Source organism: Apis cerana, linkage group LG4 (genome assembly GCF_029169275.1).
Source record: "Apis cerana isolate GH-2021 linkage group LG4, AcerK_1.0, whole genome shotgun sequence".
In the NCBI taxonomy this organism is placed as follows: Eukaryota; Metazoa; Arthropoda; class Insecta; order Hymenoptera; family Apidae; genus Apis; species Apis cerana.
Genome location: NC_083855.1, coordinates 59,399 through 74,807, shown reverse-complemented (window position 1 = coordinate 74,807; position 15,409 = coordinate 59,399). Strand labels below are relative to the sequence as shown.

Sequence of the window (15,409 nt, the reverse complement as noted above, 5' to 3'; positions counted from 1 at the left end):
ATCTTTATATTTATATTATATAGTTTTTAATAAATAATTCAAAAATTTTAGAAAACTACTTGTTGAAAAGTTATATAAAGTTAATAATTTTAAATGTATTTGTAAAATTACTAAGATTAATGATAATATATAAAAATATAATATAATATAAAGATTAATAAATTATTAATCTTAAATATTATGTTGATATTTGTTCATAATTCATACACAATAAGCGGAATCGTTATTCGCATAATTTAAGCATAATAAATCACATTCGCTTGTACAGATGTAATATGCATATTTGTTTTATGATTTGTCCGTATGATATATACATATATATAATGATATGTATGTGTGTATATATATAATTGTAACAATTATTCATTTGATACGAATGATTCGATATTGGAATAAAAATAATTTATCAAAATAATAATCATTGTTGGCAATATTAACGACTGGGAAAAAATTTATTCTATCAACTTAGTAAAGATATTATTTAATGGATCTATATGATCGTCATCTAAATACAAATAATAATTCCGCTCATTGAATAAACTGATGTATAAATAAATACAAATTAATATGTATCATAGTAACTTATCAGATATAGTTAAAATCATTAATTTTATATATGAATAATACTAAACTAATAGATTCCTAAACTTAAAATTATTTTTTAGATAAAATAATTGATCAAAAATTATTAGAAAATACAAAAAGAATCAACAATTTTTGCTATTCTAAAATAAAGTTTAATCATAATTTCCTTTTAATTAATATCTTTTTTGAAAAATGACATTATAAAAAAGTAATAACGATATTATTATATTTATCCATATAAGTATAAATACATATATATATATATATATATATATATACAATATATAGAATAATATATAGATAGATAATATACAGATACAAGAATAAATTACAACAAAATAAATTAATAATAATATTATGACCAACATTGTGAGAAATGTTTGTCTTTCAAGTGGTTATGATATGCCTCTAATTGGATGTGAGTTTATTAAAATATAATAAATTTGTGTAAAATGTATACATATTATTTTAAATTAATCTTTAAATTATGCTATGCATATTAATATAATGATATAATAATATATTAAAAAAAATATTAAAATAATGATAAAAATACTTTTCAAAAAATATAATTTATTATAATAAAATATTAAACTTTAAATTTTTATTTTAGTTGGAACATATAAAATTCAAGGAAAAGAATTAATATATGAAGTAGTGGATGAAAGTTTAAATGTTGGTTTTCGTTCTATTGGTATGTATATAGTGAATATGTTAAGTGAATTATTAATATATATGTTTATTTATAATAGAATACATATTAATTTTTGTTATATAATAAAAATCTATCATTTTTTATACATTATATTATAGATACAGCTGTAGTATATCGAAATGAAGAAGATATTGGCTATGCTTTAAAAAATTTATTACCAAAATATAATCTTCAAAGAAGTGATATTTTTATTACAACTAAGCTTCGTAAGTATTGATAAATATATTTGATAAATATATATGATTAATATAATTGTAAATATATTCATTTAAATAATAGCACCAAGTGTAAATGGAGATCCAAAGGGAATAGAACAATGTGTTCAGAAATCTCTGAAAGCATTCAATACTACATATATTGACTTGTATTTGATTCATTGGCCAGGAGCAACTCGTATACCGGAAACTTCAACAAATAATCTAAGTTTAAGAGCAAAAACTTGGAGTAAGTTAGTAGATTTGAAAAAACAAGGTTTTATAAGATCTATAGGTGTGTCTAATTTTACAATTAAACATTTACAAGAATTATTACAAAATTGCAAAGATATACTACCAGCAGTTAATCAAGTAAGTTAATTGCATTTACAATTAATCTACATTCATTACTGTTTTCATATTTATTAAAATTTTTATCATAGGTTGAATTGCATCCACATTATCGTCAAGAAGAATTAATAAAATATTGCAATGAAAAAGGAATTCATATACAAGCATATTCTTCTTTAGGAACTAGTGGCAATATTAATCTTTTAAGAAATCCAATTGTGTTAAAAATAGCTTCTCAACTTAATGTATCATCAGCGCGATTGTTATTAAATTGGGCTTTACAACAAGGAATTGGTAAATAATTTATCTTTTTTTTTTATTTCTATATACATATTACTTAATATAATATAATATTATATAATATATTATAATATAATATAATATAATATAATATTATTATAGGTGTTATTCCTAAAGCTGTAAATAAAGAACATATAAAAGATAATATTCAATTAGATTTTTTAATTGATGAAGAGAGTATGAATATTTTATTTTCTTTACCTCAAGTCAAATATGCTTGGGATCCTTCTAATGTGTATTAAATCAATTAAAAAGTAAATAAAATAAAAAATATGGAAGATTTTGCAGATAAGGTTGCACAACTTTGTTTAGAAAAATACAATAAACTTGGTAAGAATGGTAAACCATCACAAAAAGAATGGACTGTATTATCAGGTATAGTATTATTAAAAAAGGATGGTACACTTTCCCTAGTAGCTCTTGCTACAGGGACAAAATGCTTAGGAAAAATAGATTTAATGAATACAAAATTATATGAAGAAGGATGTAGATTAAGTGACTCACATGCAGAAATTCTCGTCAGACGTGCCTTCTTAAGATATTTATATGAACAAATTGATTTTTTACTCAATGGTGTTAAAAATAATGTCTTTATAATAGATGATAAAAAAAAGATTAAGATAAATGATGGCATATCATTTCATTTTTTTACAAGTCAAACTCCTTGTGGAGATTGTTCTATATTTTTAAAAGAAGAAGATAATGCACCTCCAATAAAAATTAAAAAATATAATCATAATATCGAAATAGAAATAAAATCTAATGTCAATGAAAAAAAAAAACAAGTAATTAAAGATATATATAGAACAGGTGCTAAATGTGTTAAATCTGAAAAATATCAAGATCCTCATCTACCTGGAATAAATTACCATGTAGTTGGGCCATTACGAACTAAACCGGGACGAGGAAATCCTACTCTTAGTTTGTCTTGTTCAGATAAAATAGCAAAGTAAATAAAATTATCTAAATTATAATTTATTTTGAATGTATAGTATATAATAATTTTGAAATAATAAGTTTGGAATAATATAGAAATAATATATAAATTATATAATATAATATAATTTTTTATATATTGATTTTAGATGGAATTTACTTGGAATACAAGGGTCATTTTTATCAATACTGATACCTCCAATAAAATTGGAAACTATTATAGTGGGAGGTAATTCTCCTTTTTCTTTAGAAGCAATGGAACGTGGATTATATAAACGATTCAATTCAGAAATATACAAATTAAAAATTATACAAAGTAAACATTTTTTTAAACAGCAAAAGAATTCCGAAAGAAAAAATCCATGTCCATCCAGTATAATATGGTGTGCTGTAAGAAATCGGTAATTTTTAATATTTATACAGGATGTTGATATATTTGTAACATTTTTGTTGAAGAATAGAGTCTAGAGAACAAAATAAATATAAAAATATTTAATTGATATATAAAAATATTAGTTGAGATTTATTGTTAAATTATAAACAATTTAAGTTTCCTAATATAATAATAAAATACTTTATCTAATTCAAACTTAAATTGCTTATAAAATAAATAATAAAAAAATAAATAATTTAAGTCTCAGCTATTGATATTTTGTACATTAACTTTTGTGTTTTATTTTAGTCTTTAGAATAGATCCTCTATAATATAAATGTTTCATAAATATATTAGTATCTTATTTATCTCTTTTTATTTTTTAATTAACGTTAATATTATTTTATATTATTTATTATAATTTTACTTTTTAAATTAACGTTAATATTAAAATAGTTTTAATAATTTTTTATTTTTAGTGATACTGAAATAGCAGTTGAAGGTAGAAAACAAGGAGCTACGAAAAAAAAAAAGGGTAGCAATTTACTTATAAGCAGACGTGCACTTTTTGAAACTTTTTTACGAACTTGTGATAAATATCAACATTCTGATTGTAATATAAGACATCCCAAAAAAATTACTTATTTAGATTGTAAAAAATGGTCTAAAAATTATCAAAGTTTATGGAATACATTAAAATCGGAATTTTTTCATGATTGGCCTTCTAAACCAATTCAGTTACAAACATTTGTGTTATAAAATATTTTAAATTTTGTATAAATAAAAAAAGTAACTAATATAATTTAATGTAAAATTAATTTATATATATATATATATATATATACGATAAAAATATATCGTATATATATACGATTTATAAATTTCAATTATAAAATTGATACATAACAAAAAAATGAATACAATAATATTTTACAAAGTACGTTTATTTATATTAGTGTATCCTACACCTATGCAAGTTAAAACAACTTGTTCTAATATTTCATCGTTTTCTTTAAATGGTTCAATTTTAAAGATGATTCCAAAAAAGTCTTTTAAATCCCTTAAAAATTGTATCCTGTGGGAATAATATTATGCATCATGTATAATGTTTTTTTTTCTTTTTAAAATAAATTCATTTATAAAATACTTACATTGATGGTGTTAAAGGACCTGTTACAATTTTAGAAACATCTTTCTTACCCAATGCCATAAACATTGCAGTCATAGCTTGAAAAGGTGAATCTACACAACCATTTCTATAATCATATAAATTTATATAATAGCTTTTTTAGTTAATTAATTAGTTTATATACTTTTTAATGTAAAAACAATTATATTTTCTTTACCTATAAATTTCATCAATTAATTTCATAGCTGCTTCTTTACCAATATCTTCTGGTATACATGGTAAAGAACCTGTTGACATTAGAGGTGAAAATGCTTCTCCGCCAAAAATAACTTCAGAAGTTGTTTCAGCCGATAAACTCACTCCAAAACCTATTATATTTATAAGCATTTGAAATACTTAATTTAAAAAATATAAGTTAAAAAAAATTTTATATATATACCTGGTGATTTTCCACTTGATGCACCTTTACAATGATCTGTATAAATATACACATCTGGTAAAAATTTTAATAATATACATTTAACAGACTCAACAATTCTATTACCAATAGCAGGAGATACACGTATACTACATGCAGTACCTCTTATTCTTTTTACCATTCCACTATTTTGAAGCTACAAATATATTTTTATTATTTTTATATTATAAATATTCTAATGAAGAAGAAATATAATTTATATTTATAATTACTAACTTGAATACTTTTAAGATTACGACTAATAGGACATTTAAATTTGATTTCTCCACCACCTAAAGGTGCAGCTCCTCTTTTATTAATAGTTAAGATAATTTCATTATCACCTGATATAAATTTTTTTAATATAGGTATAGCAGATGCTTTAATTCTATCTACAGATGGATCTTAAAAATTAAATCATATAATTATAATAATACTGTTAATAATTATAATAAATACTTAATACCGTTAATTAATACTGTTAACAATTATAATAAAACTGTTAATATTCTGAAATTAAAAAAAATGAAATTTCAAAAAATATTATTTACCTATTGTATTATTTGTAATTCCTTTAAGTTTTACATTTACAGTATTTTTACAAAATGGAGCTAATATCATAATTCCTTCTAAATAATAACCAATACCTCGTTGTATATTACAATCATGCTCAAATTCACCACCATTTAATAATCCAGGATTATAGTACAAATTAGTTCCTGTTTCATTTAATTCTATTCTTGATCCATTTGTAATTTTATCCAATAAACGAATAAAATTGACTTCATACTCTAAGATATAAACATGTGCATATATAAATTACATATAAATATTAATATTAATAAACAAATCTATTTTAATTTTTAGATATTTTTTTGAAAGATATGTTTAAACTAACCTCTAAGTCCTGGATTGTCATCTTTAATTCGAATATTTGTAATTCGCACAGGTTTACCTGATAATGTTGATAATAATAAACGATATCGTAAATAATTACAACCCTCATATATTAAAACGTTATTTTTTATTTTAGCTGGCATGCTTTATTAAAATTTGCGGTAAACGAAATAAACAAAATAATGTATCAGAATTACGTGATGACATTAATGTTTCTTCTAAGAAATTGATATTATTAAATATTTAAACAAAATGGCTGCTCGTGACGTTTGAGAATAACAGCGTGGAGAGAATGATAAAAAATGTTCTAATAAGTGAGGCAATAATGCGATGCTAACAATTTAGTATTATTATTTCTATATTCATTCTTCTTATTCTCTTAAATTGACGAAAGTAAGAAGATATCGCGATTATTATATCGATATATATATATTCTTGACGTTAGTAGTTGTATTTTATATTTGATAACTTTATGTAGATCGAATAAACTTTGACAAAGTATTTTTACTAAATTTCAATATGTTGTTTATATAGTTTTATGAATAATAATTAATATGAAATAATATGTCAATAATATGATATAATATTTAATAATTTATTTTAATTAATGTTTTAGTATTTCTTTAATATTTAAAATGACATTAATAAAGAAAAAAATATTTGTTACTGTTGGCACTACGAAATTTGATGAATTAATTAAGACAGTTCTTAGTTCAGAAGTTTTAGAGGTAAAAGAATACAAGTTTTTAAAAAATTTTATTTTTTAATAAATATATAAAAATATTTAAATATTATTTTAAAGAAATGTTTTATATATAATAAATATAAACAATAAAATTTATTATTTTAGATGTTATCATCAAAGGGATATAATGAAATTATTTTACAAATTGGCAAAACATTATTTATACCAAATTGTATTCCCCGTTGTGGTTTTATTAATATTGAATATTTCAATTTAAATGCAAATATAATTAAATACATAGAAAATACTGATTTAATTATAAGTCATGCAGGAGCAGGAAGTATTTTAGATGCTTCAGAAAATAAAAAAGATTTAATTGTAGTTGCAAATCAAAGTTTGATGGACAATCATCAATTAGAGTTAGCTGAAGAACTCTACAAGAATAAGCATTTATATTATTGTACTTGTGAAACTTTATTAGATACTATACAGACTATGAATTTTGCTGAATTAAAACCATTTGTTAATTATAAAAGTAAACATATTGCTAAACTTATAGATAAAATAATGGGATTTTCAATCTAAAAAAATGTTTAAAAAATTAATGTTATCTTTTATTTATAATAAAAAAATTTTAAAAATTATTAAAGAACTAATTGATTTCATTCAATATATTTAAGATTTTAATGTTTTACAATATAGATATATAACAGTTTTATAGTTATAACAGATATACTTTTAATATAATTTACAACAATATAGTAAGAATTGCTTAAATAACTGTTTCTTAAAATTATAGTGTAATAGCATAGAAAAATTTATAACTTCTGATTAAGAAAAATGATAACGAAGAATTGTGGCAGTTATTGTTAGGTATTTTTTATATGATCTTTGGATAGTTGCTAATTGTTAAAATAAAAGCTATAGCATTAAAAATATTTTCTAAATACTGTACAGTAATAAAATAAATTTAATTTTTCAATAAATGTTCATGTTTCTTTGCATGATTTTTTTTTAGGAATAAAGTAAACGAGTTAGTTTGCACATCAATGAATATAGTCACTGCATTATCAATTTAATAAAGTTGCACATTTTTAATGCATTATATTGTTTTGTTTTTTTAGACGATCCTAGCATAGTTTATACTTTCAATTTATTGTATGAAGATACATCCATATGAGGCAAACTACAAATGTGTATTTATAGATGGCATATGTTCTTAATTACAGATCAAACCAAGGCGTGTCATTTCTTTTAAGAGTTCATTTCCCATTTGTGCAGGACTCCTTGAAACTATTACACCAGCCTAAATAAAATAAAACAACATTTATATTTATTATAACACAAATATAGACAAAATTTAATTATGATAGATAGTAAATTAATACTTTTTCAAGTGCATTAATCTTGTCTTGTGCACCTCCTTTTCCTCCTGAAATAATTGCTCCAGCATGTCCCATTCTTCGGCCAGGTGGAGCAGTAATACCGGCAATAAATGATACTACTGGTTTTGTTTTATTTCCCTACAATTACAACAGATATATATTACATTTATAACTAATAATATTCAAATTAATTATACTTATAAGGATATAGAATGTCTTGTGGAATATAAGGAACATTGGAATTTCTGGAAAAAATAGTTATGAATTAGGATAGGATGTTGGGTACCAATTTAGAAGAACAACCAACAGTATTATGTTCAATGAGATATTCCGCTGCTGATTCCTCTGCACTACCACCAATTTCACCAATCATTATAATACCATCACATTCTGGATCCCTGAGGAATACATCCAAGCAATCAATAAAATTTGTTCCATGAAATGGATCACCACCAATTCCAACACAAAGTGTTTGTCCAAGACCAGCCTTAAAATAAAATTTTTAATTTTATTAAAATATAAGAATATAAAATTTAAAAAAAAAAATTTACTTACAAGTGTTGTTTGATTCACAGCTTCATATGTTAATGTTCCTGATCTTGATACAATACCAATTTTTCCTTTTTGATGTATATGCCCTGGCATAATACCTATTTTGCACTGAGATATAATTTGTTATAAAATATATCGGAATATACATAATAATATATAATATATATGCCTTGAATTAAAAATCTTTTTATAATTTTTTAAATATTAATAAATATTAAATACCTGTTCTGGAGCTATTATTCCTGGGCAATTTGGGCCAACTAAACGAGATTTATTTTGCTCCAAAAGTCGTCTTTTAACTTTGACCATATCATGTTGTGGAATACCTTCAGTAATACATACAATTAATGGCATTTCAGCATCTATTGCCTCCATAATAGCTGCAGCTGCACTTGGAGGAGGAACATAAATGACAGATGCAGTAGCACCTGTGGCTTCTTTTGCCTAAAATAAAAATAAATTTGATAATTTTTAATTTTAAATATAAAATATAAAATTAAATAATTATTTACTCACCTCTTTTACATTTTTAAAAACTGGTTTTCCAAGATGTTGTGTACCAGCTTTTTTAGGATTAACACCACCTACTATTTTAGTACCATATTCAATGGCTTGTTGACAATGAAATGTCCCCTGTTTACCAGTGAAACCTTGACATATAACTTTGGTATTGGAATCAATTTTCAAGTTTTTTCTAGTATCTACATAGTTAAATCTTATTTGAGTACGTAATAAATTACCACACTTTCTAACTGAAAAAATAAAAAAAAGTTATTTATTTAAAAAAAATGTTTTTTTAAAAAAAGTTTAAAGAAAAATATTAATAATTTTTGTTTTATAATAAAATATATATTTTTTAATAATATTCTTAAATATAAATATAATAACAATAAAACATATGTTATTTTATGGGATAGAGATAGAAAGTTTAAGCATTGTTTTAATTGAATATTATTTATAGAGACAATATCAAATTTCTTAACTTTTAGGTCAAGGTTCATTGAATATCTTCCAATGACTTCAATGATTAATATGACATTTAGAGTGACATACTGTACTAACATTAATTAATATAATATACAAATTATGTTTGATAGTTATATGTAATATATCAATAGATATATCACAAAATAATATTGTTTATATAAAAAATAATTTTAGAAAAAAGAATATATTATATTATTATATTATATATACATGAATCAGATAAAAATTTAATATAGAATTATGTAATACTTTATTAATACTTAAAAGAAAATAACGTAGAAATTAAATTAAGAAATAAATTAAAAATATATATGTAGTGTCAAAAAAATTAAATTATGAATGACTATATACATTCTTATATAATAGAAATTTTAATATAAAAAAAAATTATCAAATATTAATATCAAAAATAACAGAATAATGACACAAAAAACTGTGAATTTTTATATTTTACAAACATGTTATAATATATTTCGAAATATATAAAGATCTGTTATCATTAAAAAATAACAGATAATTATTCTTATCTTACCTGTAAATTTTGATAATGTTCTAACAGCTACAGCCATTTTTTAATTGATGTTTCTTTTAGGAGGTCAATAAACGAAATTGAATTATTAGAGAATCACCATTAAGAGAACTATCTTCGGTGAACTAGCGAGGTCAAGTTCGAAAGAAAATACATGAAGTATATCTCGCATGTATCTAATACTCCAGATTTGTTATTTGTCAAATGATAGAAATAGTGTTCATTGAAATGATTGGTTCATCATGCAGAATAATTTATTTTCAATGCAAAAATGTTATTATAAATAATAATTTTGTAAGTTTTTAAATATATCGAAACAATTCTTATAATATGCAAATTATTATTAATATTATAGAATATTAAATTTATAATTTTAAAATTAAAATTTATAATTTTAGGAATATTTATATAAAATTTCTCTAGTTTCTCAAGTTCCTCGTTTATTAGTAAAAATATAGGAAAGTTAATTTTATCCCTATTTATATCTTTGAAATACACTAGAATCACTTAATATATCCATACATGTTGAATAAAAATATATAGCATGAAAATTAAAATGGTGCGATAGGAAAACGAATATATTATATAATAAATATTATATTTATTTAAAAGATTAGTATTATTTATATAAATTTTAAACTTATGCTATAATAATTGATAAAGAACGTGATAACAATTTTATAAGGAAAGGTAGCATGCTGCATAATCAACAGAGGTCACCAAAAATCGAACGTAGTTAATGAAAGTTACGATTGATGGTATCATAGTTGCCAAATGTAGATTACCGAAAGAAAGTCTATATAAATCCTTTTTCGATTTTATTGTTATTACTGACATAAGAATTTAATTATACACAAATTTTCATATGGATCGAATAGTTTATTAAAATTCGAAGTGATCTAATTACAAAGTTAATATTGATGTGCATAGATACAACGACATAAATGACAGTGATATATAAAAAATAAATATCTTGATAAAAATGATGTGGTAAAGAGAGCCTTATCGTTTTACAAAACCATCGAAGGAATTGCAAGGTACACTCTCTTTTATAATTTGTATTACATTCTTCGTTAAGATATTATTTCAATTATTTTCATGAAACGAATAATAGAATTTTATTTAAATGTGGAAAATTCAAATTTAATTTCGAACATAATTTAAAAAATTATTTTTTAAATTTAAAAATTTAATTATATTATTCATAATATAAAAATTGTTTATTATATATATTATATATTATATGTATATATATATTTACATTATTTTATTGAAAATTAGCATATTTAATATACTTTTTCATGAAATTAAAAGAAAACATTGTTATTAAAAAAAAATTTTATTAGAATATATATAATATATTTTTTAATTATCTAATATTTTAATTGATTTTATTATTATTTTTTAAATGAATATTAAAGTTTTTATTTTTGATTAAAATTATATCTTTTTTTTCTATAATATTTCTATAATATAATACAAAATTACATAACAAAAAAGAATATATTTTATAATATTTATATGATAACAATAATAAACAAATTTTAATTTTATAATTACATTTTTTTATTTATGTATAAATATAATAAATCTTTATTGAATATGAATATAAATAATCAAATATCAAATTCATCAAATAGGATGGAAGAAAGCACAAGTTCTGAAAATGTTTGGTGTAAAACTAAAGCAGATGAACAAAATAATTTGTATCATCCAGAATCCATAACTCAGTCTATGGAAGCAAATTCCACTTCTTTAGCAGATATATTTGATACAGCATTTTCATCTACAGTTGATCCTTCTCCACAACCAAGATTTAATTCAGGTAAAATATAATATAAAACATAATATATGTATTAATTTTTTTCATATTTTTTAAAATATAACTTTTTTTAACAAAATTTATTAAAATATTATATTTTTAATAAAAAGAAAATTTATATAAAAAATCCACTTAATAATTTTAATAATTTTCTTTATTTTAGCCAATGACATGGAATATGACCACTTATTTGCAGAAAGTGATGTGGAAGATTTAGATGTGGTACCTATTAATCCTTATGTAAATCCATCTCATCATTCTACTTCAAACAATAATTTTGTATTTGGAACATACTTACACGGGCCTGAAACAACAGGAATTTTACACGAACGTGATCCTCCAGTAAAACATAAATGTAAAAGAAGTGAAGAACAATCATTGGATTATCAACCATCTGATAATTTGGATGTGGCTGGACCATCTAGATTGTCGGATGGAACTTCTAACAAGTATAGAATTTAAAATTAAAATTTTTAAATTTATATAATTTTTATTTTTATTTGAATTATATCAATAATTAATAATAAAATTTTTTTTAAAAGAGTCATGCAGAATATGGAAAATGACAGTGCCAATGAAGTTAATACTTTGTATCACTCAGTTTTGCCAAATACAATTAATTCTCAACAACATTCTATACATTCAACAAGTATGATTTTTTATTAATAATAATTAAAAATAATTAAATATGTAATACTTTAATTTTATCTATATTGATTAGGAAATGATGATACACCATCAGCGCCTGATTTACAATTAGATTGGTCCTCAAGTAGTGATGATGCTACTAGTAGTGATGATGAAGATGGTTCAGTTGAAGTTCTTGTTTCAGTAAATCATAATAATAATAAGGTGAAATAGTTTTATTAAATTATTTTACAATGAGATTTATATATTAAAGAGCTTAAAACAATACAAAATGTTAATGTTTAATATATTTCAACAGCAGAATTCTGTGCAAAATAATGAAGAAAGTAATCGCCCAGTAACTGTCGTTGATTTGACTGTAGAATCAGATGAAGAACATGCTCCACCAACTCCAACAACTTCGGTAGTAAGTCCAGGAACAACGGATTATGTACATAGGTATGAAAAATTATTTAGTATATAATATATTTGATTATAGATTTTTAATAATGTTTTATAGCGGGAACAATACTTATTGCATGCATAGTCCACCAGACTATGTGTATCATGGCCGATGTATGCACCATAATTATAGAATTCCAATTCCTGTTATACCTGTAAGATATAGTCAACTACCAGGTAACAATATTATATTAAAGATAAAAGTATTATATTAAAATACCAGATAAAAATATTATATTAAAAATTAAAAAAAATTAATAATATTCCGTAATGATGTTATTCTAATTTCTATTTTTTTTTACAGATGCTTCTACAGGAATGTTAAGACCACGTATGCATCCTGTGCAAGAAAGATTATGGAGGATGCAACAACGTGTACAAGAAGTACATAGGCGGAGTCTTCATCCAAGATTCTCGACACATCATAGGTTAGTATCATGCTAAATATTTGAAATTTTATATTATATATAATTTTTATATTTAGTAGTACTACATCATGTAATCCACATGTTCATCAAGCAAATCAACATACGTGTAATAGTGGAAATCCTAATCCTGCAAATAATCGTTGCAATGGTTCGGAAAATATGACATTTGCAGAAAATTATTTTCCTCCTCCAATTTTACCACCACCACAGCAACCTACTGTTTATAGTCATCCAGAAGCTAGGAGACCACCAAATGTTAGCCCATCGTGCCCAGCACAATCTGTGATGGTAATTTTAATCAAAGAAATTATATTATAATAAATATTATAATGAATTTATAATTTTTTTTTTATTTTTTATTGTTTTTTCAAGAATTTAATTTTTATAACATTAATTTATATTATTTTATATGTTTAGGAAAATTCTTTGAATAGTGTAGAAATGGAACCAACACCACCAGTTATGCTGCCTTCAATGCCAGTTCATCCTTATGTACCTCATATGTATCATCATTATGGTCCTCATCGAAGACCACCTGGTCCACAACATAGACATCATATTCATATTAATTGGTTGCAACATCTTCATTTGGTATGTTTTTATATATAATATTGATAATAAATAATATATATTTTCTGTATTTGTATACATACATACATACACACACACACACACACACATATATATATATATATATATATATATTTCACACAGCAAGGATCTGATGCTCATGATACAATGCCATTTTCATCTTTTGGTTTGCTACATCCAGCACGTCCAATGTCGGCGCAACTTGAAAATTATATGCGTCTTGTTAATTTACGGCATATGGCTCATATTAATTGCGGAGCAACACAAGAATCAATTGAAAGTCATACATTCCGTTATAAGTACAAACGGGTAATGTATTATATTTTTGTATGAATTTGTTACAAAATGTGTATTGCTATTTTTACTTTTACTATTTTTAATATTTTATTATTTAATAGGAGAAAAAAGTTGAAAATGAAGATTCTATTGAAAAATGTACTATATGTTTATCTGAATTCGAAGACTGTGAAAGTGTCAGGTATAATTATTTTTTATACATATAATAATTTTCTTTAATAACTATTTTTTTATTTTATATATAATATTCTTTTAATGTTTTTGCATAGGAGGCTTCCATGCATGCATTTATTTCATATAGACTGTGTCGATCAGTGGTTATGTACTAATAAACGCTGTCCTATATGTCGAGTGGATATCGAAACTTTTCTACACAAGGAGCTTGAAAGCACTGCGTAGTTTAAGGTCGATTTTAATCATTTGTTTTTGTTTTTAAGTATAATCAGATAATATTCGCATCTAAATATTTTAAAAGATCCTATTCATGAGTAAACCTTTTTCTGACACTGCTATGAATGTTGATGTAAAAAATTTTACTGTGAATAATCAAAATATTGATAATAGAAATATTGGAATAGAACTAAGTTCCTGAAGTTGTAGGAGAGGTTTGTCTTGATTTATTATCTTTGCATCCATGGATCATGGATATTAATAATAGTGTACATAAAAATGTTAGGTTTGTTTATTATGCGTTATTATATTAATAAAACATGTATTTTGTCCGATAATTTATCTTGTATGTAATATTTCGGATAATAACAAATTGTTAGATTATATGAAACATATGAAGTGATACAAGTCTTCGTGTTTTTTATTCTACTTTTTTAATATGTGTCATATACACATAAAAAAGAAAAAAAGAAATTTTAATTATTGATAACAGTCAATATAATGAATAATTACGAAAAAATATATTCCTGTGTTATAGTAATTTTCCAATGGGTGCTATATTGATATAAATTTTATATACACTAAATATATTCTAATGATTTGTGAAAAGAGTTAAAGATTTCATATTTGAATGATTTCTTGAGGCTATGTATACTTTTCATAAGTTTTTATATTAAAAGAATTTTTTAATAAAACTAAACTATAATAATTCATTAT

At 22.7% G+C, this 15,409-nt stretch overlaps 6 protein-coding genes across 15 annotated transcripts; 4 read left to right on the top strand and 2 right to left on the bottom strand.

The window, feature by feature from the left end:
• The first annotated feature begins 48 nt into the window (after nucleotides 1-48).
• Nucleotides 49-2,927, top strand: LOC107995223 (glyoxal reductase). Of its 2 annotated transcripts, XM_017052595.3 has the most exons (7): nucleotides 699-1,003; nucleotides 1,199-1,279; nucleotides 1,399-1,506; nucleotides 1,580-1,744; nucleotides 1,823-1,866; nucleotides 1,938-2,139; nucleotides 2,248-2,927. In XM_017052595.3, the coding sequence occupies exons 1-7, from the start codon at nucleotides 943-945 to the stop codon at nucleotides 2,385-2,387; spliced, it is 801 nt and encodes a 266-aa protein (XP_016908084.1). In that variant the 5' UTR covers nucleotides 699-942; the 3' UTR covers nucleotides 2,388-2,927. The 2 variants fall into 2 exon arrangements, with proteins under 2 accessions (XP_016908083.1, XP_016908084.1); XM_017052594.3 differs by having other exon boundaries at nucleotides 49-1,003; nucleotides 1,580-1,866.
• LOC133665603 (tRNA-specific adenosine deaminase 1-like) lies at nucleotides 2,418-4,604 on the top strand. Its single transcript, XM_017052593.3, has 3 exons — nucleotides 2,418-3,094; nucleotides 3,231-3,482; nucleotides 3,934-4,604. The coding sequence occupies exons 1-3, from the start codon at nucleotides 2,418-2,420 to the stop codon at nucleotides 4,211-4,213; spliced, it is 1,209 nt and encodes a 402-aa protein (XP_016908082.1). The 3' UTR covers nucleotides 4,214-4,604.
• LOC107995224 (RNA 3'-terminal phosphate cyclase-like protein) lies at nucleotides 4,381-6,080 on the bottom strand. 2 transcript variants are annotated; one of them, XM_017052597.2, is made up of 8 exons: nucleotides 5,939-6,080; nucleotides 5,592-5,831; nucleotides 5,278-5,444; nucleotides 5,128-5,197; nucleotides 5,023-5,058; nucleotides 4,801-4,951; nucleotides 4,606-4,710; nucleotides 4,381-4,529 (listed from the first exon to the last, which is right to left on the bottom strand). In XM_017052597.2, exons 1-8 carry the CDS (start codon nucleotides 6,078-6,080, stop codon nucleotides 4,385-4,387), a joined length of 1,056 nt encoding a protein of 351 aa, XP_016908086.1. In that variant the 3' UTR covers nucleotides 4,381-4,384. The 2 variants fall into 2 exon arrangements, with proteins under 2 accessions (XP_016908086.1, XP_016908085.1); XM_017052596.2 differs by having other exon boundaries at nucleotides 5,023-5,197.
• Nucleotides 6,081-6,190: 110 nt separating this feature from the next.
• LOC107995225 (UDP-N-acetylglucosamine transferase subunit ALG13 homolog) lies at nucleotides 6,191-7,266 on the top strand. Of its 2 annotated transcripts, none has more exons than XM_017052600.3 (3): nucleotides 6,191-6,330; nucleotides 6,554-6,665; nucleotides 6,788-7,266. In XM_017052600.3, exons 2-3 carry the CDS (start codon nucleotides 6,573-6,575, stop codon nucleotides 7,205-7,207), a joined length of 513 nt encoding a protein of 170 aa, XP_016908089.1. In that variant the 5' UTR covers nucleotides 6,191-6,330; nucleotides 6,554-6,572; the 3' UTR covers nucleotides 7,208-7,266. The 2 variants fall into 2 exon arrangements, with proteins under 2 accessions (XP_016908089.1, XP_016908088.1); XM_017052599.3 differs by having other exon boundaries at nucleotides 6,235-6,377.
• Nucleotides 7,267-7,278: 12 nt separating this feature from the next.
• Nucleotides 7,279-10,285, bottom strand: LOC107995226 (succinate--CoA ligase [ADP/GDP-forming] subunit alpha, mitochondrial). 2 transcript variants are annotated; one of them, XM_017052602.3, is made up of 7 exons: nucleotides 10,079-10,285; nucleotides 9,076-9,311; nucleotides 8,782-9,003; nucleotides 8,563-8,667; nucleotides 8,315-8,494; nucleotides 8,011-8,145; nucleotides 7,279-7,928 (listed from the first exon to the last, which is right to left on the bottom strand). In XM_017052602.3, exons 1-7 carry the CDS (start codon nucleotides 10,113-10,115, stop codon nucleotides 7,842-7,844), a joined length of 1,002 nt encoding a protein of 333 aa, XP_016908091.1. In that variant the 5' UTR covers nucleotides 10,116-10,285; the 3' UTR covers nucleotides 7,279-7,841. The 2 variants fall into 2 exon arrangements, with proteins under 2 accessions (XP_016908091.1, XP_016908090.1); XM_017052601.3 differs by having other exon boundaries at nucleotides 8,294-8,494; nucleotides 10,079-10,276.
• Nucleotides 10,286-10,621: 336 nt separating this feature from the next.
• On the top strand, nucleotides 10,622-15,100 carry LOC107994236 (uncharacterized). 6 transcript variants are annotated; one of them, XM_062073449.1, is made up of 13 exons: nucleotides 10,622-11,112; nucleotides 11,716-11,900; nucleotides 12,061-12,346; nucleotides 12,440-12,546; nucleotides 12,619-12,749; nucleotides 12,847-12,983; nucleotides 13,045-13,163; nucleotides 13,291-13,414; nucleotides 13,474-13,702; nucleotides 13,832-14,005; nucleotides 14,129-14,314; nucleotides 14,404-14,483; nucleotides 14,572-15,100. In XM_062073449.1, the coding sequence occupies exons 2-13, from the start codon at nucleotides 11,717-11,719 to the stop codon at nucleotides 14,699-14,701; spliced, it is 1,887 nt and encodes a 628-aa protein (XP_061929433.1). In that variant the 5' UTR covers nucleotides 10,622-11,112; nucleotide 11,716; the 3' UTR covers nucleotides 14,702-15,100. The 6 variants fall into 6 exon arrangements, with proteins under 6 accessions (XP_061929433.1, XP_061929432.1, XP_061929435.1 ...); XM_062073448.1 differs by having other exon boundaries at nucleotides 13,471-13,702; XM_062073451.1 differs by having other exon boundaries at nucleotides 12,844-12,983; nucleotides 14,187-14,314.
• The last annotated feature ends 309 nt before the right edge of the window (nucleotides 15,101-15,409 follow it).